The 23,933-nt window shown below is 36.2% G+C and overlaps 3 protein-coding genes across 76 annotated transcripts in view; 1 reads left to right on the top strand and 2 right to left on the bottom strand.

Moving 5' to 3' along the window:
* LOC127509830 (uncharacterized) overlaps positions 1–23,933 on the top strand; it is a 502,366-nt gene that overhangs the window by 178,371 nt on the left and 300,062 nt on the right. The window contains exon 1 of one of the 44 annotated variants that reach the window (XM_051888895.1): positions 16,504–16,852. The exons of the other annotated variants lie outside the window; for them this stretch is intronic. Coding sequence (XP_051744855.1) covers positions 16,807–16,852 — 46 coding nt within the window. The 5' untranslated portion in view covers positions 16,504–16,806. Of the gene's footprint in view, positions 1–16,503; positions 16,853–23,933 lie in introns of those variants that run through there. 44 annotated transcript variants of the gene reach the window in all.
* Positions 1–23,933, bottom strand: part of LOC127509908 (60 kDa lysophospholipase-like) — a 390,873-nt gene that overhangs the window by 108,319 nt on the left and 258,621 nt on the right. The window lies entirely within an intron of this gene.
* LOC127509999 (hepatocyte cell adhesion molecule-like) overlaps positions 1–23,933 on the bottom strand; it is a 220,653-nt gene that overhangs the window by 41,953 nt on the left and 154,767 nt on the right. The window contains exons 1-6 of one of the 16 annotated variants that reach the window (XM_051889466.1): positions 9,706–10,206; positions 5,807–6,130; positions 5,132–5,419; positions 4,893–5,000; positions 4,155–4,219; positions 3,251–4,007 (exon numbers count right to left, since the gene is read on the bottom strand). The exons of 4 other annotated variants lie outside the window; for them this stretch is intronic. In XM_051889466.1, coding sequence (XP_051745426.1) covers positions 3,954–4,007; positions 4,155–4,219; positions 4,893–5,000; positions 5,132–5,419; positions 5,807–6,130; positions 9,706–9,772 — 906 coding nt within the window. In that variant the 5' untranslated portion in view covers positions 9,773–10,206 and the 3' untranslated portion in view covers positions 3,251–3,953. Of the gene's footprint in view, positions 1–3,250; positions 4,008–4,154; positions 4,220–4,892; positions 5,001–5,131; positions 5,420–5,806; positions 6,131–6,314; positions 7,294–7,389; positions 8,466–8,560; positions 8,873–9,027; positions 9,349–9,705; positions 10,221–23,933 lie in introns of those variants that run through there. 11 more of the 16 variants (XM_051889459.1, XM_051889475.1, XM_051889465.1 and 8 more) reach the window with 11 other exon arrangements.

Below are 23,933 nucleotides of genomic sequence, written 5' to 3'. Positions count from 1 at the left end.
TATATATATATACACACACACTGATGAATCATTACATTATGACCACCTATCTAATAACATGTAGGACCTCCTTTAGCCCGCAAAACAGTGGCCACACGGTGAGGCATTGATTCGATAAGGTGGAGATAGATAACACTTTAGGTGGTATATTCTGCTCTGTGAACTACACCTGCGGCACCGTTTGGTTGCCAGGCAGACTCATTGCTCCAGGCTGGGGGTGATCGTAATGTAATGGCTCATTGGTGTGTATATGTACATACATGTGTATATATATGGAGATCAGTAGATAATTTACGTCACATGTTAATTAATTTTACCAAATCTAAATGCTCCTTTAAAAAATTTGAAAATACAGTATACACATTTTAGAACACAATGACGTACAACGTCATCCTGAAAACATCCAAAAAATTATCAGTCACTGGTAATACATGTAATATAGATTAAAAAATTTCATCTGAATACACAATTGTTTTAAATGGTCTTCAGAAAAGAAGGATGTTTTGTGTTTCCAGACCTGTAGTTACAACATCTACCAGCAATAGGATCTACTGAAAATACATAGAGGCCTACTGTGAAAATCCTCAAAATTTTAAAAAAGTTTTAAAAGAAAAATATTAAGAGGAAATCATTCCATGAATACACATAACCTTCACTCTGATAAATATTAAAAACATTTAATCACAGTTTTACTTGCTGAGACAGAAAATAAAGTTTGTTGATATCAAGACTAGGATCTTGGGCCTGTACCATGAAGCCAGTTTAGCTGGTTAGCCAGGCAAGTTTCAGTTTAGTTTGTGCCAATTCTGGGTTTTAGGTACCATGAAAGTTCATCGCCATAGTAACTTCAGCTGTTTTGTTCTGGGTTAAAGATCTCAAACTGAAATTGGACCAATCAGATGTGAGCAAAGTGACACATATCTGATGCAATGAAGTCACTCCCCCAGTTTCTCATACTCAAAAGTAAAGGTCACTACATAGTAAAAAAAATAATATTTAGTTTAATAAAATTGTCTGGTTAAGCTTTAATGATAATCACTTATAATTATTTTAAATGATTTATATTTGATTTCTATAATTATTATACCCATAATCCATTACACACAAGCAATTTTAGTTTAACAATTATTATTAAGCATTTACTTAAAATGAATATTAATATATACAGATAATGTGTAATAAGCTGTAGAAATAATGGATAACGCTTTAAAAATAACTGAGTGTCTGAATATTATCTACTATAACAACTAACTTAACCAATTTTACTTGCACTGTTAGAGCAAGGTATTTTCTTTTATTTGTCCTCTTTCATATTTTCTTCAGTGTAAATGTGTATAAATTCACCATATACTTCAATCTCTTGATCTTTGGCAAAAGACTTTTGAATCGTTACAAGGCGTGTGATTGGCTGTTCGCTACTGATGTCACACATTCATGTGCACGTGCTACATGAACTCAGGATCAAAGCCTGAGCTGACAGAAAGTTGATGATCAGCGTCATAGTACCAACAAAGCTGGATTGGAGTGGTTTGGTTTCGTCAACTCGAAAATAAACCTGTAATCCTAAGTTTGTTCAGCTACCATCATGGTACAGGCTCCTGGCTGTGATTACATAAAATAATGTGTTGTTTTCTACGTTCAGTCACTAGTAGGCGCTACATCAGGGTCTGTATGAGGGACTCAGTGTCTGAGAGAATCATATTGATTCATCACATTTTTGGCAGAACAACACAAGCACAGATGATGGTTTAGACCCTGTCACACTCATATTTCATAGTTCTATAATCTTCAAAATTGTTTAAAAGAAGCAAATTTAAATGTAATTGTTCAGTATTAAAAACAAAATTTCCCATGTACTGGTCAGTTTCTGCTCTGGTTTTCACACTTCATCTCTCTCTCTCACATTCACATGCATAAAAGCAGAAGTAACTGCAGCTTTTGACACTTTTAGCTCCTGAGAGTTTCAGTGTGGTGAAAGAATGATTATCAATGTTTATTTGATCAGAAGAGCATTCAACTGTAGCGTGTTAATCATTAAAGTGTCTCTAAACAAGGGGTGTCCAAACTTGTTGCTAGAGGGCCACTGCTCAAATCCAGTTCAAATTAAAACAAAACTAATCAAGTATTTCAGACACACTAGAAACTTCTAGGCAAGTGTTTGAGTGGAACTAAACTCTGCAGGATGTTGGAATCCGGGAGCCAGTGGCAGTTCTAGACCACAGTAAGAAACAGAAGAAAGAAACCCATGCAGGTTTGGAGTGACATGAGGGTGAACTAACACTTTATCCTATTTTCAGGATTATTGGAAGACATTTTTACTGGGTCACGTATCACTGCAATCTCTACATGTGAAATAAGTAATTTCAAGTAATCTTGTATTGTGTGATAATGAGCAGGAATGACATAACACACTTTTAATATCTAGGCTCTTTTGTGCATCTGTATACTTGACACAACACAAAACAAATTGATAACAAAATACACACACAAAAAGCTGCTGTATAATCTTACAAATGGGACTATCACAAAATCAACCTAGGAAAATTAATTTATCTATAATACTATCATGCATGCTCAATTTATATAAGCCAAGCTAAACAGTTTATTTTACATGTTATTTTATAGCCTGCATCTGTTCTCTGATTGCAGACTCTTTGCAAACTTTGCATGGTCATGATTGTTCAAGTTATAACGCAGTACGTCATGGCGTAGTGTAGAATGTCATGGCATTGTGTACTACGTCACTGAAGTTAACACTTTTTGGAAGTACGTTAAATGCGTATGGCTGTCACACCGGAAGCTTTATAAAGTTTTAAATAAGGAAATTTGTTTTACACAAACGCATCGATTTGCTTCAGAAAGGCTTTATTAACCCCCCTGGAGTCGTATGGATGCATTTTTTTTTGTGTGTGTGGATGGATGCATTTTTTTTTTTTGTCTTCTAAATATGCCCACCCATTCACAACCATTATATAGATATTTTTTTAAATATATATCTGATTGTGTTCATCTGAAAGAATATAGTTATATCCACCTAGGATGGATTGAGGGTGAATAAATCATGGGATAATTTTCATTTGTAGGTGATCTATCCCTTTAACTATTTTTTATGTTATCATCTCAAAAAATGGCATTTTTTTCTGAATAAAAAAGTCTGTGAAAACAGTTGTAAGTAAATACAGAATGTGAATGTGACCAGACAAAAGAAAAAATGTACTACATAATGAAATAGAAAGGATATCAGTGGAAATTTGTATTATATTGTTTATGTATGTATTTATTTATTTATTTTGTATTTACTACAAAATATAGAGCAAAAAGGAGCAACAAACTACAAAAAAGGGAGTAAAGTACAAAGCCCCGCACATGACATGCAGGAAAAAAATAGTAGGCTAATCGTGCGCATGATTTTTTTCTCCTGCATGTCGTGTGGGGCTCTGTAGTAAAGAGGTATAAGTCTCAAAGCAATAAAATATGAAGATTTTGAAATAAATGAATTGCATATAAACATTTTATACTTTAAAATATCATAGTGAGAGAGATATGAAAGAACATGTTCACTGAGCAGGTGACGCTCAATCAGGCTCCAGCAGAGAAATACAAAACTGTCTGAACACATTACTATAGCAGAACAATCTACAAACATACACACAACAAGAGCACTGCTCAGAGCCCTGGAATAAAACCAGTCATTTCCCTTTTATGAATGATGTCACCACAATTGTGTGAGGGTTAAATTTTCAGGTTAAATCTTCTACTGAAGAATAGGGGTTAACTTCTGAATTCTGTAAACTAGATCACATCACTTGTGCGTGATTCCTGTGACTTAAAATATGCATATATCGTTATATTCACACATAATAATATAATCACTCTAATATAGTAATTCACCTCCTTTTCCATTGTTGGATCTTTGGGTTTTAGAAAGCTGGCTCAACAGAAGCACATTTCTATCAGTGTCGCATGACGACTCCTGCGTACACCACATCCTCCTCCTCTTGAGCTCTCTGTAAGAAAACACACCACAGATGTAGTTATCAAGAACATTACTGAACATTTATCATTATTTTAACTTACACACAAATACACATCTAGATCAGATCAGATGTTTAGCTCAAATAATACACACACATACACAGAAATACAGTTCATACCGATTTCTGTGCTCTTCGTTTGTAGAATGTGGGATCAGCGTATGTGATTTCTTCACCGCTCTGAACTGCTTCAACAAAAATGACAAAGAATTATTGTTGCTTTTTCTGCAGCACTGATTTTCATTATTTTAATATTATAATACAGGGCTGTGGGGTGCTTGATTCTGATTGGTTGAAGTGTAAGGTATGAACCATGGTTTTAATAATGAATAATAATAATAAAAAACATGAATCATGTAATTAGCCATAGTTGTTGTTGTTGTTGTTACACAAATGTCCCAAAACAAACAAACAAACAAACACGGTTTTACTATGATATGGGTTTATAATAACCAGATTAGTCTGTATATCAATGGCTCCATTACTAGCGCATTACGAGCACATTAAAGAAATAGTTTAGCCAACAAAATAAATTCTGTCATCATTTGCTCACCCTCAAGTTGATCCAAACTTGTATGAATTTCCTTCTTCTGATGAAAACAGTAGAAGATATTTTAAAGATTGTGGGTAACCAAACATTCATTGACTTCAACAGTATTTTTTCCCCATACTTTGGAAGTCAGTAGCTACTGTCAACTGTTTGGTTTCCAACATTTTTCAAAATATCTTCTTTTGTGTTCATTAGATGACAGACATTCATATGTTCTCATACAGTCATGACTTCTAGCAGTGAATCTTACATACTGTGCCTTTAAAAACTTGTATTTGTACAGATATCTCAGCAGTAGGAATACTTGCCCTCTTGGTGTGTTTTCTTCCTGCAGATCCAGAAGATCCCGACAGCAGCTACAATCAACAGAGATCCAGCAGCAGCAGAGATCAGTCCAATGATCAACGAGGATTCGCCTTGATACAGAGTAGACACAATGAAGGGTTAAAGTGAATGAATCTGTCAATCTAACCTTCAACAAACATCTGAACTATATAATCTGAGAGATCAGTTCAGCAAATGAACAAATATATCAGCGCTGTCGCACCTGCAGCACATGTGTGACAGAGTTCAGTGATGTTGAGATGTCTGGTCTGGTTTCTGATGGGATTGTTCAGCACACAGCTGTAGGTGTTTCTATCCTGATATTCTACCTCCAGAGGTAGAGAGAGACTGATGCTGAGATCAGACACACTGATGCTGGGCAATGAACTGTTTCCTTTGAACCAGGAGAGAGTCACATGACCCACATTCACAGCTGAACACACCAATGAACATGATGATGATGATGATGAAGATAAACAGTCTCTGCTGATGACAGGAACAGGCAGATGAGCTGGAAAATGTGAGAGAATATAGATAAATGTGTATTAATGAACTAGATGAGAAACTAAGACTGAAAAGTAGAGCATTTAAAAACAATCTGGTATTGAAAGAACAGCGTACTGCTTGAGATGAATTAAGAGATGTAATTTGTGAATAAAGCATGAAAATTCTCAGTTATATATTTGAGAATATTTTTATTATGCCTCATTTACAATCAATCTGTAATTAAATTTGCAGGACTACTGAAAAAAAGTTATTCAGCAGCATATAATGAATAAATGCTATAGCCTTAACAAGACAAAGGAGTCAGCAATGTGATTTCAGGTATAACATTATTAATATGCTTATTTTCTTAAAGTCTATAACCAAAACTGAACATAAATAACTCTCTCCTCACCATAGACAGTGAGATTGATCGTGTTGATCGTTGTGTCTGTTCTGCTGCTGGAGACTGTATAAAGTCCAGAGTCTGTGGTTCTGCTGTTGATGATGGTCAGAGATCCAGTCTGATGATCCAGTTTCAGTCTGTCTTTGAATCTCCCAGCAGCAGTGGTATTATAAAACTTGCTCTCTTTGTTTTTCTTCACTTTAGCTATGAGCAACTCAGCAAACTTCCACTCGATGTCTTCATGTGTCTGTATTTGAGTGAGACTAGAGTTCAGAGAGACTGATTCTCCCTCAGTCACTGACTCTGACTTCACTGCATCAGCAACAAACACACCTGAACACAAACACAAACACCACATTTGGAGTTTTTATCAGTTCAAAACAATCATTTGATAAGAATAATAACAAATTATTATATTAGTCTGAAACATGAAAATGAAAGATGGATAATAACAGAATGGTTTGTTTGTGATAATAATAATAATAATAAACAGAAATGAAGCTATAAAAATACTTACCAGTCTGACTCCATAAACACAAACAGACGAATATAAACATGTCAAATATTTTCTGTTTGAATTTAGATTAACGGTTTCAAATAAAAACAGTTCCTAGATTAGAAAAGTAAATCCCAGCAGAAATGGTCTAATAAAGGTAGAAAGTGGCAGAAGATCAGGAGAGGACAGTGCTGTGGGTCTGTAGTGAAGCTCAGAGTGAATGATAAGCTCCTCTAGAGCACTTCCCTTCAGAGGCTCTACAGCCTGTGACTTCTCACTCATATGGGTTTCATCTATAGACCTATTTTAGTAAATACTTTTACTACCTTCATGTCTGTTAGTAGGGCGAGTGTTTAGAGCACACAGAAGTAGTACGGTGTCCAGTGTGTACAGTCACACGGGTTATAATGGCCTCTGTAATCTTAAACTGTGAAGTTTAAGAAGAATTACTGACTAATGTTCCCATTCCTCCCAGTCCAGTATTCTAAAAGATTGCTTTAAATATACTGAAGTTTGCTAAAATTTCATGTTATGAAATATTACTGAAATCCAATTCTGAGCCGATGAGGTCATCAACATTATCTCAGTGGTTACTCATCTCACACCAAGAATGTACCTTGCATTTACTCTGGTAAAATGGGTAGAGGATGTTTTACAAACAGAAAAAAAAAAAAAAAAAAAAAAAGTTTTTTCTTGCATTTTGTATATATAGCCTACTTCCTTCATGTATCTGCAGCTGGGTCTGCAACTGATTCTTCATGAGCTTCTAATGTTAGCCTATTTTATTTATTTATTTAAAAAAAAAAACAAATATAAATGCGATTTAAAATAATAAATAAGCACAATAAATTATTTATGTTTTAACCATGCCCCACTTTTCAAAGGCAAGTTTTGTGTTGGCTTTATGCATAACTTGTATATTAAAACCTCTAATGTATTAAAGAAAAATGCAATAGTTTACACTTGTTTGTGGAAATAATATATAGTTCAGATTTATACAGTTCTGTTAATCTCTGTCCTGGCATCAAATCGTCCATCATCCTTCTTCCTTCTTGTCAAGTTATTGCTACATTTAAGACACATGCAGATCCTGAAAAACTTTTAAATGATTTATTATTTTATTTCACAAGAACAAATCTTTAAAATGTGCACTTGACCCAAAATAACAATTACAAAAATCTCTTCTGACTTAAAACTAAATAATCTAACAAATATAGTCACTTGTCTATTCAAAGGAAAGGATTTCTACTTATTAAAGTCTGTCTGTTCAAACTAAAAACATCATCACATGAGAGATTAAAGACTGAGACACAGCATAAAAAACAACAGAAGAAAGAAAAACCCCATTACATTTACCAATATAAAAAAATTCAAGTTAAATGAAGTGAACTGACCATTAATCATGGTTTACAACAAATGTTTGATCAATATCATGGTATTTTTTGTCATAAATATAACAGTGAAATGGAGACAGACATATCATTATATTCATTCATACTCCAATAAACTAATAAACATCAAGAAATTTAAAAACATAAAGTAACCCCAACAATCTGTCAGCAAACACAAGTAATAATCTTATTAATGCTTTTATTTAGATAACAGTTTTCAAGATCATTATCTCATTGAGCGGGAAATCACTTTATATTTTTATTACTTTTTTATTATTCAGATGTCCAATTACAGTCCATAACAACAGAGACTGTGTAAAAGTACATGAAAACAGAGGAGACCATACAAAATATTACATTTTTTGGTTGTTATGTTTGACTATTTTAAAGACTATTTATTGCCTAATAAATTAATAATTTTAGCAAATAAATTATTTATTTATTTTAGTTTTAAACAAGTTTTTGACATATTCCTAAAATATTTGTGTTTGTGTTTGATGTGAAAATTAGAAAAGGAGTAAACTAAAAAGGAAATGTGTCTAGATTCTGAACAAAATTGATAATGATTTTTAAAATAATATTTCTCTACAGTTGTTCAAGAACATCTCTACCTTCCTGAGAGATTAATCAGAGTTTGATGGATATTTCTGGACGCTCTTCTTCTGTTGAAGACTTCTGGATCTGATGTCATAAACCAGAACAGCCACAGTAGCCACGCCCACCAGAGCAGAGAGAGCCAATCGGATCACAGCTTCAGTAAAGCCACAACAGTGGATACGGTCTAATGAGACAAGAAATGAGCAACATAAATATATAATTATTGTTCATTTCATTTGTGAAAATATACATCAACACCAGATATCATCAGTGAAGTACCTGCAGCACATGTGTGACAGAGTTGAGTGTTGTTGAGGTGTTGAGTCTGGTTTCTGATGGGATTGTTCAGCACACAGCTGTAGGAATCATCCACACACTCCAGATGGAGAAGAAGATCAGACCGGCTGCTGAGATCAGACACTCTGATGCTGGAGAATACACTGTTTCCTTTGAACCAGGAGAGAGTCACATGACTCACATTCACAGCTGAACACACCAATGAACATGATGAAGATGATGATGATGATGAAGATGATGATGATGAAGATGATGATGAAGAGTTACCGCTGATGACAGGAACAGGCAGACGAGCTAAAAACATGACAGAATAAATCAGATTCAGTAGAAATCACTGTGATCTTCTGGATAAAATGATCAGCATCATCACAGAATTCTCTATCATTTTATAATATTCTCAGTAACATTATCTGGTGAATTTAGTCAACAGACAGTAATTCTCTCCTCACCATAGACAGTGAGATTGATCGTGTTGATCGTTGTGTCTGTTCTGCTACTGGAGACTGTATAAAGTCCAGAGTCTGTGGTTCTGCTGTTGATGATGGTCAGAGATCCAGTCTGATCCAGTTTCAGTCTGTCTCTGAATCTCCCAGCAGCAGTATTACTATAAAACTTGCTCTCTTTGTTTTTCTTCACTTTAGCTATGAGCAACTCAGCTAACTTCCACTCGATCTCTTCATGTGTCTGTATTTGAGTGAGACTAGAGTTCAGAGAGACTGATTCTCCCTCAGTCACTGACTCTGACTTCACTGCATCAGCAACAAACACACCTGAACACAAACACACATACTCTGAGAGTCACCGGAGTTAAGAGTTTTTGTTCATTTGAAAAAAATTAAAAATAAAATAATAATAATAAACAAATAAAATAAATAAACAAAAATCTGCAGAACCGCTCTTCACTAATTTCAATGTATAATTCAATAATGTGTAACAAATTAAACCTTTGATGTCAATAAATGACAACAATGTTAAAAGAACATCATGAACAAAGATAATTGAGTTCAATGACAAAACGTGAAAATGGCTGAATTATAACATGATGGATTGTATGTGCACAAATGATAATTGTCTTTATACAGAAATTAAGCCATAATTTAGCCATAAGCCATCATTCAAATACTTACCATTCAGACTCCATAAGCACAAACAGATGAATATTAACATGTCCATGTCATTTATATTTTTTGGCATTTCGGTGAACAGTTTCAAAATACAAGTTCCTATTTTCCCAAGTTCATAAATGCTACATTTAATCACAAAAAGCCATAAATGTGATCATAAACGTTGAAGATCTGGTAAACAGCGACAGAAGAGCTGAAGGGACAGCTGGTGCTGCAGGTCTGTTGTGAAGTGGAGGAGTGAATCAACTTCTACTTTGAGAAACCACTTGATGACGACACAGCTTAATCCTCATTGGTCTAAACAGTTCAGTTCTGTTCTCTTCTAAAACATCAGAATAAGCTGTGACATGGATCGCCTGGGCCCGGGTAACTTTTGAGGTCTGGTACAAATATGATATACAAAAATACATAGGCTGCAGTTCCATATGCACAATTCATCATTAAAATATTGCTATCTCGATTGAAACACAGTCGCGATCTTATTCCTAAATGACAACAATTCCGCAGTCTATTAAACGTTTTAAGTTTACGATCATGCCCAAATATTAATTTAAACCTGCTTTCACGCTGCCGCTGATCCAGAGAGTGCAGCTCATTTCTGAAACAGCTTCAGTGTTTTCAGCTGACAGTATTGCTATTCCTTTATTGCAACATACCAAATATTGGGCTAAAAGTTTATAGTCAGCATATAAACACTAATATTGTGGCATTCGCAATCAAAATGAGTAAATTACCTTTGAAACCAACAGCCACGGCTCTTCTGTAAATATCCAATCAAACATAGATTTCTACATAAGCTGAAACAATAGCCTAATAAATTGTAAATGTGTTCAGCATTCTGCAACAAATATTTTTCAGATTTTATTGACTATTTTAAGACTTAAAGGTGCCCTAGAACGTTTTCTTACAAGATGTAATATAAGTCTAAGGTGTCTCCTGAATGTGTCTGTGAAGTTTCAGCTCAAAATACCCCACAGATTTTTTTTATTTAATTTTTTTAACTGCTTATTTTGGGGCATAATTAAATATGCGCCGATTCAGTGTGTGTCCCCTTTAAATGCTCGCGCTCCCCGCCCCAAGCTCTCGACTCTATCATTGCATAAACAAAGTTCACACAGCTAAAATAATCCTCAAAATAGATCTTTACAAAGTGTTCGTCATGCATCATGTCTAATCGCGTAAGTATAGTATTTATTTGGATGTTTACATTTGATTCTGAATGAGTTTGTTGGTGCTCCGTGGCTAACGGGCTAAAGCTAACATTACACACTGTTGGAGAGATTTATAAAGAATGAAGTTGTTTATGAATTATACAGACTGCAAGTGTTTAAAAATGAAAATAACGACGGCTCTTGTCTCCGTGAATACAGTAAGAAATAATGGTAACTTTAACCACATTTAACAGTACATTAGCAACACGCTAACGAAACATTTAGAAAGACAATTTACAAATATCACTAAAAATATCAAGTTATCATGGATCATGTCAGTTATTATTGCTCCATCTGCCATTTTTCGCTGTTGTTCTTGCTTGCTTACCTGCATAAAGTCTGTTGATTCGGCTGTGCAGCTCCAGACGTTAATACTGGCTTGTCTAATGCCTTGAACATGGGCTGGGATATACAAATATTGGGGGCGTACATATTAATGATCCCGACTGTTGCGTCACAGTCGGTGTTCATACAGATTACATAAACACAGATTATTTGTTTTTGAAATTACTGACGATTTAAAACCTGACATTTCAACGTTTCTTTAGACATAAGTCTCATTTTTGTGTCATTAGTATTCACTAAGTTACAGTTCATTTTCTGAGAACTAGCAGATTAAACTTCGTTCAGAGGGAGATGACAGATCACGCATCATGTTAGTTTTCTTTACTTTGCAAAAAGCACAACATTTTGTTTTTACTCTGAATGTACACAAATAAAAGAAGATATTCCACAGATTATGTCTCCGGCAGGCATTTATTATGATAAGCTGGGCAGCCGGTCTCGGAGCCCTCCTTTATGGAGGACCAAACCTGCAGAAATTAAAAATGAATAAATGAATGAATAAATAAATATATATGTGACTTTGTGTGTGTGTTAGATGGAATAAATTCACTCAGAGATCAGGTGGATGGTCACTCGGGGTTGCTTTACTGTATCTGGGAAAACAGCACCAAATAGCTGATGAGAATACAGCATACAGCGCATCGATGTCGCATTTAAAGTCAGCAGAACGAGCTACGAGACTCTGATTATAACACTTTCTCACAGTGATCGTGAACATATAGTGGACAAATTTCTAAATAAAGCATACATCCAATGAAAATAAAATATAAAACACTAAAACAGACAATTCACATTAATACAGTGAAAATATAAACTCAAGTAACCATCATTTCACATATTTTATATAAATGAAATGGAGAGAGAAGAACGCAGCCGTAAGATGGCGCAGTTACACAGGAGAGCGCGTGCGAGACAACACAGCACATGTGCTAATAGCTAACATTCAGCTGGGGCTAATATTTTAACACAGAACAAGACAAAACTCGAATAAAACACATACCTGGGAAAACAGCACCAAATAGCAAATAGCTGATGAGAATACAGCACCCAGCAAACACAATAACGTTGTAAAAAAACGTTTTTTTCACGTTGTGAAAAGGTCGTGATAACGTTTTAATCGGACGTATTTAATACGACAGATGTCGGGGGTTTTTTTCACGTTATAAATACATTTTTTCACAACGTTGCAGAAACGTCTTTATAACGTTTTTATCACGTCTGAATGTCTCCTTGCAACGTTTTAAAAACGTACTTACCACGTCCAAACTGGTACTTCACATGCTGCCATCAAAATGTTTTCTTTACAGTGTTCTTTCCAAATAAAATGAATAAAACCATATAAAACAAATATATAAAACAACATATAGTAAGATAAACACATTAAGTGGTGTATTTTATATTTCTTTATAATTCGTCATAAGCTATTATGTCAGTTTACAACATTTCTGTAAATCTGAATATTCAGCAGCACGTTTTTTACATTTCACCACCTTACCTGTAGCACAGACCTCTGGTTGTTGTCCATTGTATAAGCCTACATTATCATATATGTAGGCCTAATAATTTATACTACACACAAATTTTGTCACTCATATTTATTCACAAAAAAGTAACATGATATGAAAAAAATATAAATATGTAAATAAATAAAACACATGAAAATTATGCAATGACTGGCGAATTTCAATATGGGATCATTAACAAATTCCAAGAAATTTCAGAGCACAGATGTTATAACAGAAGAAAAAAACAACAACATTTCATTTGTAAATTGTAAAGTATTTCATTTTAACTAGATACAAATTATTTGATTGCGATTATTATAATAATTATTTTCTTATTACTTGTTTGCACTAAAACTAATGCTTATATTTTAAGGATTTTTTTCAACTTACAGATATATAGGCATCGGAACTTAAATAGTATATATTACATAATATATAAGAAGTTTATAATGGCTATTATTGTTCAATAAATACCTGTTTTTGAGAAAATGTATGTTTGGATTCCTCGATTTTTCAGCGCTTTCATTGCAGGTTACACTGTTGTGCCAGTAGGTGGCAGCTAGGAACTATCTTAATGAGATAGTAAATGGATGCAATGACGCTTTCTTAATTATACACGGAACCTAGTGTTAATGATAGGAATGTATCAATAGATGTTACTTTAAATAGGGACTGATTATTATTATTTTTTTGTAATTTACAAATCTTATGTGTCTTACTATTACACACATCAATCTGGCACACACAACGTGATGAATAGACACTACACTTATAAAAATGACACATTTAAAAAGAAAATAATTATAATAATATTTTTATATATAAAACCACTCCAGACGTTTGCTAAAATTAGCTTATTAAGTAATTCATTAGAAAATCTAGTTTGTTGCGTGTTCTTATCATTGAAAGTCAACGCCTTCACTTCATCCTGCATATTTTGTATTGTAGGCTGTTGTCCAAGAACAGAGTTCGAGGAAGAGAAAAAGAGAGAATTATCTGGTCCATTCAAACAGCAGATGGCAGTAATGCTCTATTTTAGTTTGCGATCCGCTGCAAAGAAAGAAAATTGGGTGGGTGGAGGGACAAAGACCTGGAAGAAATGTTTTATGTTCAGATGTTCAGAACACTCGAGATCCAGGGGGTGGAGTCGGGTAGGTTAAGGTATATGTAAAGTGGGAAGAGTTGGATCTAGAACCAGGGGGTTCAGTGTAAATAATTTTTTCTAAATAATTTTTCAGTGGTCACTATGCAACTAACAGAACACACTATTTTAAAATTGTGGTGCTTTTAATTACTTACATTTATATAATTACCAAATTATAACATGACGAAAGAGTGAACACTGACTTGACGCATGACGTAATGACGAACGCGGAAGCGCAGAGGATAGAGCAAAACAAAACACCGATCACTAATTAGAATTTATAACTGATCAAATTGAATGCCTTGTTGCTTAATTTAAGTGTTTTTAAAAAAAAAACAAAAAACACTTAATGGGCTTAATGAGCTTAATGGGAACAGGGGTGTGCTTAAAGGTACCCATTAAGCACAACCAGACTTTTTGCATTTAATGATGTACATCTTAATTATAATGCTTTTGTCATTTAAAATAGAAGTCAAGTCAAGTCACCTTTATTTATATAGCGCTTTTACAATGTAGATTGTGTCAAAGCAGCTTTACATTGATAACTGGTACATTATTTGGCTGCACAGCAGCTCTTAAAGAATAGTGTCAATGCAGGCAGATCAAAGCACTGTTGAATATCAAATGTCAAGTCAAATGTCAAGTGTCCCCAACTAAGCAAGCCAAAGGCGACAGCGGCAAGGAACCCAAACTCCATCAGGTGACATCAGGTGGCAGACAAGTGGCAAATAGGTGTTTAAATGGAGAAAAAAACCTTGGGAGAAACCAGGCTTAGTCGGGGGGCCAGTTCTCCTCTGGCCAACAGTGCTTTGTTATGATTCAGGTAGCTATCATAAATCCGACAGGATCGCAATATTCAAAGTATTTATTCCAGTTCCATCCAATTAAGGATCGTATTCATCACGGCGGTATGGACGATTGAAATATTACGGTTAAAATGAAATATTATTGTGTGAGAGATGAATATTTTATTTTAACATAACTTCTTGTACTGAAATCAATATCCTGTGCACTAAAAATGTCTCAATATAGATTTTTGGTGAGCGTAATAGATACTTTTACCCTAAGTCATGTTATATGTTATTCAGTAATTCAATTCAATTCAGTTCAATTCACATTTATTTGTATAGCGCTTTTCACAATTGTTACAGCCCTGCCCCTTTTTCCTTAAATTTTTTGGTCATGGGCTGCACCTGTGGCACTCCTATTTAAGAGGCTCATGGAATTGAGTTCACTCTCTCATTTTTGTTTGTGTCTTTGTTTGAAGAGTGGGTTGATATTTTGATGTTCCCATTTGTTTCCACAACTCCACAAACCCCATTTCCAACAGTTATTTGATTTGTTGTTTTTTTAATTATTCTTTAACATTTTGACCAATTAAAAAAAAAAAAAAAAAAAAGACATGACCCTAGACATTATTTGATTAACCTGAAATAAATTTCTATTTTCTTTATTGAAAACTATTTTGTCAAGTGTCCTCTTTATGTTGTGACTTTGAGCCGGGTCGTAACAATAATACGTATCCTTTCAAAGCAGCTTTACAGAGAATGCATGTCAACATTACAGTAAGAAAAAAGAAGTTTCTAAAGATATTGAACTATTATTGTATCCAAAATCACTAGAACAAGTAAAGCTTTTTAAGTATCTTGGAATTTGGTTAGATGAGAGATATCTGGAAGAAACATGTTGAGGAAATGGATAAAAAAATGCAGGAGGATTTGAAATGTGATGAGGGCAGTACCTGGAAAAGAATGGGGAGCTGAAAGAGAATTAAAGGGCTAGTTCACCCAAAAATGAAAATAATGTAATTTATTACTCACCCTCATGCCGTTTCGTGTGTGTTCCGAAGATTAACGAAGGTCTTACGGGTGGAAGTCATCGATTTTAATGTTCCTAATGTTTAATGTTAAAGGTGAAGTTAAAACTATTATTAAGAAAAATATAATTAAAGAATGGCAGGAAACATGGAATATCGAATAATAAGGGAAGGCATTTATATAATTTTAAATACTAAATATTAAAAGAAATATAAGTGGAAGAAATAGGAAAGAAGAGGTAATAATTACTAGGATGAGACCCAGACACACGGGATTGAATGCTTCATTCTTTATAATTGGAATACATGAGACTGTGTGAGAATTGTGGGTAGAAAGAAACAGTGGAGCATGTAATATATGACTGTAAAAGGTATGATGAAGAAAGAAAGGAATTATTCATTTTTAAACAAAAAAGCTAAGGTAAATAAGGATTTGGAATATTTATGATTTTAATAGAAATAGAGTGGGATACAGGACATTAATAAAATACATATATATACTACTGGTTTAAGTGAAAAGATTTAAATAGCTTATAGAATGCGGATGCTCTATTCTGGATCTTAAATTAGTCTGTAGGAGCTGAACACGCAGCGCCTGGTGGATCCTGGCCTGTGAAGAAGAGAATAGGATAGAGCATCGATAAATAAGTATGAATATTTGTTTAGCTATGTATGTATATGCGAAAAATTAGAAAAGAGCAAAAACAAGGAGGAAATTGATTAAAAATAAACCATGACTGCATAACAGCAAAAGTAGGTGGCGATATGCACACAGGATTGCAAAGCGCCAAAAAACAGAAGAAGAAGAAGGAAGAGAACCGTTATAGTCTCCGCCATTACAGGTTTCTGCGCCTCTTTAGTCTTTCAGATCTGGAAACGTAAAAGTTCTTCTTCTTCAATAGCACATAAACTATAGCCTAATAAAAATGTATTCATCAGTTACAGTCGGTATTAAGGTCTCTGTTGGTATTTAGTTGGTTTTGTTCACACTCATCGCTGTCGGTCGGGAGGGTGTGGTTCAGAAACAACAGCGAGCATTAATGATATTCATCGAAATCAGATTTTGCTGGAATCTTCGACAGTATGAAGAACAATTTCAAATTCGTTCAGATTTTTCTACTAATGTGCGGTAAGTTCATGATTTCTGTTTATCTTTACCACTTTCGGTTTCACTCTGACACCGGAAACAGTAAAGGCCGGGGTGGACAACATGGACCTGGAAAACCAGATGCTGCGTCCCAATTCGCCTACATATATGCACGTTGATCTGCAGTCGCGGGTCTTTCATGTGGAGAACTCTCTTCATATGCATAATGATGCATTTAAAAGTTAATGGCCAATCGGATCTTTATAAAAGTCCACATTGGTATTTGCAGATGAAAAATAACACAGATAACATTAAATAAATATTTTCCATCAGGTTAAACTGATTATTAGTCACTCAAACCTATCAGCGTCGATCGCGCATATCCGCCATGTTTTGTAGTTTTTTAACACTTTTTACTCGTGTTTGTAGTTCTGAACTGAATCCTCGTCCAACGCGCAATAGACCTTTTTCACAAGAATCGGAAATCACGTGACGCGGGGTAAAGTTAGTTCCACTATGCGTCTACGGCTATTAGATTGATAGGCTCTTTTCTCAAATATCGCTTCTTACCTTTTCTGTTTTGTCTGATTTCCAAGTTGCTGTTGTATAATCTACGAATAAATTATTTTCTACTTGTTTGTAGCTTATACGGCCACTCAGACCATTGCTCGAATTTACCGACAGGTGGATTACCAGCTGTCATACAGTAGCCTAAAGGCTCCGCAGCTACTCATTCAGCAATTTCCCCGATCGTATTACGTACGATGAACATTATTTATATAATTTATTCATTTAAAAAAATTAACTCCAATATATACTTTAATGGGGGATGTAAAGTCGTGAGATACACAATATTGACGTGAGTTTAATACGTTTTAAAAATATATAGCATGTATTAATCTCATATGGCATTACATCCCACATTCAAGCATATGTTATATCCTAATAGATTAAAATGATTAAACTAAGACATAATTAATTTCCAACACCACACTGTACACAACTATCAGTCTTTGCATTAATGTTGCAACAGCACAATAATACTGTGCATAATACACACTGTAAGATGATGACGACAGGAAAATGAGTGAGAGATGACTGAAGTGTTTATATGCAGAAATATCCAGGGTGCGAGCGGTCCTGTTTCATGAATCAGAGGATCAGGCTTGCGTGATAAGGGAGCTGCCAGCTGATCATTTCCCCAGCACGTCGCTAAAAACACTCTATCCCAATGTGCATACTATCCACCCTAAATAGTACTGAATATTACTAATGTCACATAGACTACTATTTAGGATGGATAGTATGCACGTTGAGAAGCAGGCACATGGAGTGCGATAATGCACAGCCGCGGAAAACAGACACAAAAAATATAACCAGTTTAACCGCCATCACTTCTAATTATTTATTAAATTTAGCTCTTAATGAGAGCTCTGTAGTCTCACCAATAATTCACCAAGAACGTTCAAACATTTTCATGACATTTAATTCGTAAAACGACTTTGATTCCCGAGCTGGTTCTGATCGAGGCTATCTATCACTGTAACCGGAAAAACTTTTACCCAGCGTGTATCATTCCGGAAGCCAAAAACCCGGAAGTGTGAAAAAGGTCTATGGGTTGTGGGCAATATTAGCCTTTTTAGTGTGCATGGATCCACACTTCGAAAATCTACCGGAAATAGTAGACCATCCGGGGACTTTTGGCATACTCTTTTCAACATTCTATTCTTTGGGACACACTTATTTTGATCTCACATACTATTTAGGATGGATAGTATGGACATTGGGATGCAGGGAGAGTCTGGCAGAGTTTTGCTTCAAAGTAAATCTGAACAAGCTAATCTATGTTTTAATGGTTACTGGGGAGCTACGGGCAGGGGAGTTTTTATTTTTTATTAACACTGTTGGAGATATGACATTAGTGCGACACCAGCAAAGTGCGTGTTACAGGGATTTTTTTTTTAAAATAAATGGACAGAGAGAGTATAGAAATAGAAAAATAAGAAAAGTAACTTCTAATATTACTAGATCAAGTAGTATAAAGCAGTTCTGATAAAGATGAGATGATGGGCAGGAATGGAAATGAACACAGCTGCCACTGGCTAATCGCTACTTTAAATGATCTTTTGACCAACAATTCAGACTTCATTAGTAGCCTCACATTTGCTTAGTTTTCGCACCGTGCATTTCAAACAAACAATCATCTGCTTTCTTTTTTTTGTAGCAAGCGGACATGTTTCAAAGACTCTGTCACAGGCTGAACTAACAAATTCAAACCCGGGGGGAACGTAGTCTACGGCGCCCCGAAAGGGACATGGTTAGTCGTTTGCTAGCGGAGCCTGTTACTTTGTAGTAAACAGATTTCACTTACCACGTGAAGAGAATGGTTTGCAGTTCCTTGGCGTCATTGACAAATATCTAATCTTGTGAAATGTGTAATAAGTAGTTGACGCTCCCTAGTATAGTCACATCCTGCGGTCAATTGGGCCGCGCGTCGAAAATACACGGTCAAGCCAGAGATTGTATATAATGGGGAGATAAGAGGGTCTGTATCTATTACCATTGGAGAAACCGTAATGGCTAACTTAATCATGTGCGGCACCTCTCAGCCTATCATGTAATGGCAGTGACATCAGTCACATTCCCTAGTCTGCCTTCTCTTGAAAAAATAAATTTTTATCAAGCTAAAATCTACATATAGTTCCCAACGAAAGTATTGTTTAGTGTAAAACATGCTGAAGATTAGCAAACAGGCTGTCGATTAATTAAATGATTAGCTATTTCCCCACAAAAGCTGTTTAATCAGCACAGTGAAGCCTCTCATCCATTGACATTCAAAAACAGCCTCTGCGTACCGCCAGAGGCAGAGCGTTAGCATTAGCCGTTACGCTATTTTGGCTAAACCTTGCAGGCTTGCCTTCCAGTGGCTTTGGTCAAGCCAGCCGTGTATGTTTTTGTTTGTGCGTCTAGTCATGTACTTACGGTATGGGTGCTGGAAACGGTCAAAATGGATTTAAAGACGGCGTTTCCTTGCATTTACCCCTAAAAGGAGCAAAACCATAAAGAGACATCAGAAAGGTTATTTATTGCCTTTTTCAAGTTTTGATTAAAAAAACATGACGTTTATTTTCTGTTTTAATGTTTGCATATAAGCTATACATGAATTTTTATACATAATTTATTGTTAATAAATGTTAATATTAATGTTAATTATGATATAATGTGTTTATTTTAATTTTCTTAAATTTAGATTTTTTTCATTTTAATGTTTTTATATATTATACATAAATTACTATACATTATTAATATTAATTAATGTTTATATTAATGTGAATTTTTAGACACCATTTATTTTATTATACATTGACAGTTGGTGACATATATCATCGGAAAAACTAATGCCAGTGCATTGCTGTTGTGACTTACCTAACCTATGATGACCTGACAGCTGAGCCGGAGCGTGTCAGCGCGGGCATTTCACACACTTTAGATGCATCAGCGTCACATTTGCATAGACTGTACTATTTGAATTCGTGATTGGTTGACTGCCAATTCAAAATATTAAATAGAACGAAAAAATAACGTTATTAACTGATTAATGGCCACTTCAAATTAGCGTTTCTGTTCAGAACGATTAAATTTGATTCCGTTTCCGTTTCTGGTTACGTTACGGTCAAAATTTCATTCATTTCCGGTTTTCGTTTTTGTTCCTTGAACCGGCTCGGCGCCCTGATCAGGATATTTATTAATATAACTTTGATTGTGTTCATCAGAAAGAAGAAAGTCATATACATCTAGGATAGCTTGAGGGTGAGTAAATCTTGGGGTAATTTTCATTTTAAAGTGAACTAATCCTTAAAGCCATAAGTGGCGCTCCAGCACCTCTAGGCTAGCCATAGAGTAACCAATGGCTTGGCTTGTGCCGGTGGCTTTCGTGGTGTGCAGAGCCAAGTCTGTGGTGCTGCACAGATCTTTAAACAGCGCTGGGTCAGGTCTAGACTCGTCCATGTCGGAGCTTGGCCTGATACACTTGGCCTGAGCACCGCCATCATATGAAGTGGAGAGGTAGTCAGGATCAGGCTTCGCTGCTGCTTCGCTGCTTAGGCTGGCGGCTGCGTTTCTTCTTGTGCCTCGGCTCAAGAGGGAAAGTGAATTGAGGTAGTGGGTGCGCTGAACCTGTCATCATCATGATTCTGTCATGCAGCGCTGCGAGGCTCAGCTTCATGGCGTGTGGACAGCTGGGGTCTAGAAGTGCCGCCTCAGCGTGGCCACATCCCAGGCATGAAACGCAATCAGGCAGGGGCAAAGAAGCGACATTTGCAACAATGTTGCGGTGAAATTTGCTCTTAAATTTGCTCTTTGAGATTTTCCCAGGTGGCTACAGGGGAGATCGCTGAATCAGCTTCGCTTGCTGAAGCGACGTCAGGTTGCTTGCGAGGCTCGTTCAACGGTGAAAAGAGACGAGTAGAGCAGTGTTACGGCCCATGAACAAAATAACAGCTCATTAAATTAAATAAATCAAATAATGGACATGGACCGAACACATGAATGAGTCACAGATACTTGTTGCGCCAGTGTATGGAGTGTGACGTCTGATCCCTGACGTCTGTCATAGCACGTCAGCGCCAGGGGCGGGGTTTGGGGTGTGTGTGTGATGGCTTGTTATTCTGGCTGTGGTCCCATTAAAGCATGTGTTATCTACACACTAGCGTGGTGGCAGCGTTACCGAATCCACTCCTTAAATGTATTCTTTGAGCTTACTAGTGTTGTCACGATACCAAAATTTTGACTTCGATACAATACCTAACTTAAATATCACGATACCGATACTTAAACGATACTACGGCAAAAACCTGAAACAGCAGGAAAAGTAAATAAATAACATATGACAGAACTTCTTTCTTGATACTTCTGGATTTGAGCTTCATTGCTGTGAAGTGTGTTAGATTTAATATAATTTTTAATGTTTATTATTGTCATGCTCAATAAAATTGTAAATTATTTGCTTTTATGCTTTTTTGCTGTTTTTTTTTTTTATACATGTAGGTGTTTTTGACAGTAAGATTATTGTAAAAATTAGATTACTGTAAATACTTAGAGCAATGTTATTAAAGTATAAATTGGTTTAAAATAACTGTATATACCCTTCACATATTTATGTATTTTTAAATTAATTTTATTTTTGCAACCAGATATCACTTATTAAACTTAGACTCAATAATACACCACAGGTCTGCTTGCACGAGTAAAATAAATAAAAAACACTCATTTAATGTTTGAGAGCATAATCATAATGCTGGTATCACACTAACCTGTCGCTCTTTAAATTCTTTGTACAAACTGGGATGTTTGTCGGCAGGATGCTTTTGACTCCCTTCGCTTGCGTTATTTTGTAACATCTTTTGCAGACGGGCTTTGTGGTGTCCGTGGGCTTGCCTTGACTGTCAGCAATGTAAGCAAAATAATGCCATATTTCGCTTTGTGCATCTGCTTTCTCAACAATTTGTGGACGGTCAGCAAGAGCACATGTATATGCAACCATACCTCTCGTTTTGTCACCATAAAAGCCGTTGCGCAGTTGAGAGGAATAAAGACGCACTCAATGTGCCTTAGAAGCAGCGCGCTGCATGCACGCTGCCCCCTGCTGTCGCACTTTAGGAAATACAGCTGGCACTCAAAGTACCGGTACTAATAAAATGAATAACCGGACCGTTTTTAAAAGCAGGGTATCGCGATACCTTTCTAGTACCGGTATATCGTGCAACACTAGAGCTCACTTGAGATCAGTTCACGCTACGAGTGCATGCAAACTAGCAGCGGATTATCTTTGCCGATGAGACGCGAGCTGTAATTATGGTGAACATACACAGAGCATCGAAGCAGTGGTGCCGAGACAGTCATATGTCAGTCATAAGTCAAAACAGTGAACTCCTTTGAGAACTGGCGTCAGAACCTCATTTATATGTTATCACTGGACACTGAATTTGCCCTATTTTTAATGGACGGTGTGCACTGGGAAAAGAAGACGAGAGCTTCGCCATATAGGGGTTTCACGGATGAAAACGAGGAAATTCCTGCAGCTCAACGATGCACGTGACAACAAAAGGTTAGCATGCTTGAGCTTATGCTGGGCCAGATCGCTAATTACTGTCCAGTCATATCCCGCAATACTATCGTTAAGAATTCCACTTGCATTGACAATATATGGCAAGTAATCAGGCTACACTAAGTAATCAGGATGCCAGAACTATGCGCACTGCGGTGTCCAGCCTTCCAAGGCATGCTTTCCATAGTTATGCCCCAGTCAGACTGACCATGGACAGGGGTGCTATGGGAAACATGATAAGAGCAGCTTGTGCCAGCAGACTGGGTCTTAAGGTCACCAGCAATACTCAGTCAGCTCACCAGGCAGATGGCTCGGCACCCTTAAAGGTAGTTAGGGAAACACACACCCACTTTCAGAGGCAGACATGAGCTTTACTTTGAAGGGCTTGTCGTAGAAAATTTAGACTCAGGAGCAGGAGCGTCGTGTAAGCAGCAGTGAAGCGGGGGTTATAAAAAACTAAAGTAAACTAGCCAGAAATAGACTCTGACAGCATAATGACTCCAGCTATCGGAGACAAATTTCGGGATGTCCACAGGGAATTCGACGAGGTTTTCAACCCACAGTTTAGGGGTTATAATTGTGCTGCTGGCCCCTTCCAGGCTAGAGTAAACATGGGCACCGTCCAACCGCTTCAGCGGAAAGGTAGAGTTCCGCAGTCCTCGAGAGGCCAGATACAGGAACTACAGGCTCAATTCGACATGCTAGAACAGATGGGCGTCCTTCAAAAACCTGAGGACGTTGGCGTTGCGGTTGAGTATGTCAATCCATCATTTCTTATCAAAAAGCCGAATGGGAGATTTCGTCTTGTGACAGCATTCACTGATGTAGGCCGGTACAGCAAACCTCAGCCATCGCTCATGCCAAACGTTGATGCCACTTTGCGTCAGATAGCTCAGTGGAGATATATTGTCGCAACCGACCTCACAAAGGCGTTCTATCAGATACCCCTTTCAAAGGACTCCATGAAGTACTGTGGAGTAGTTACGCCATTCAAGGGAATCCGGGTGTATGCCAGAT

The sequence above is a fragment of the Ctenopharyngodon idella genome, chromosome 3 (genome assembly GCF_019924925.1).
Source record: "Ctenopharyngodon idella isolate HZGC_01 chromosome 3, HZGC01, whole genome shotgun sequence".
Classification (NCBI taxonomy): Eukaryota; Metazoa; Chordata; class Actinopteri; order Cypriniformes; family Xenocyprididae; genus Ctenopharyngodon; species Ctenopharyngodon idella.
Note: the sequence above shows the minus strand (reverse complement) of the source record. Positions and strands in the feature narration are given on the sequence as shown.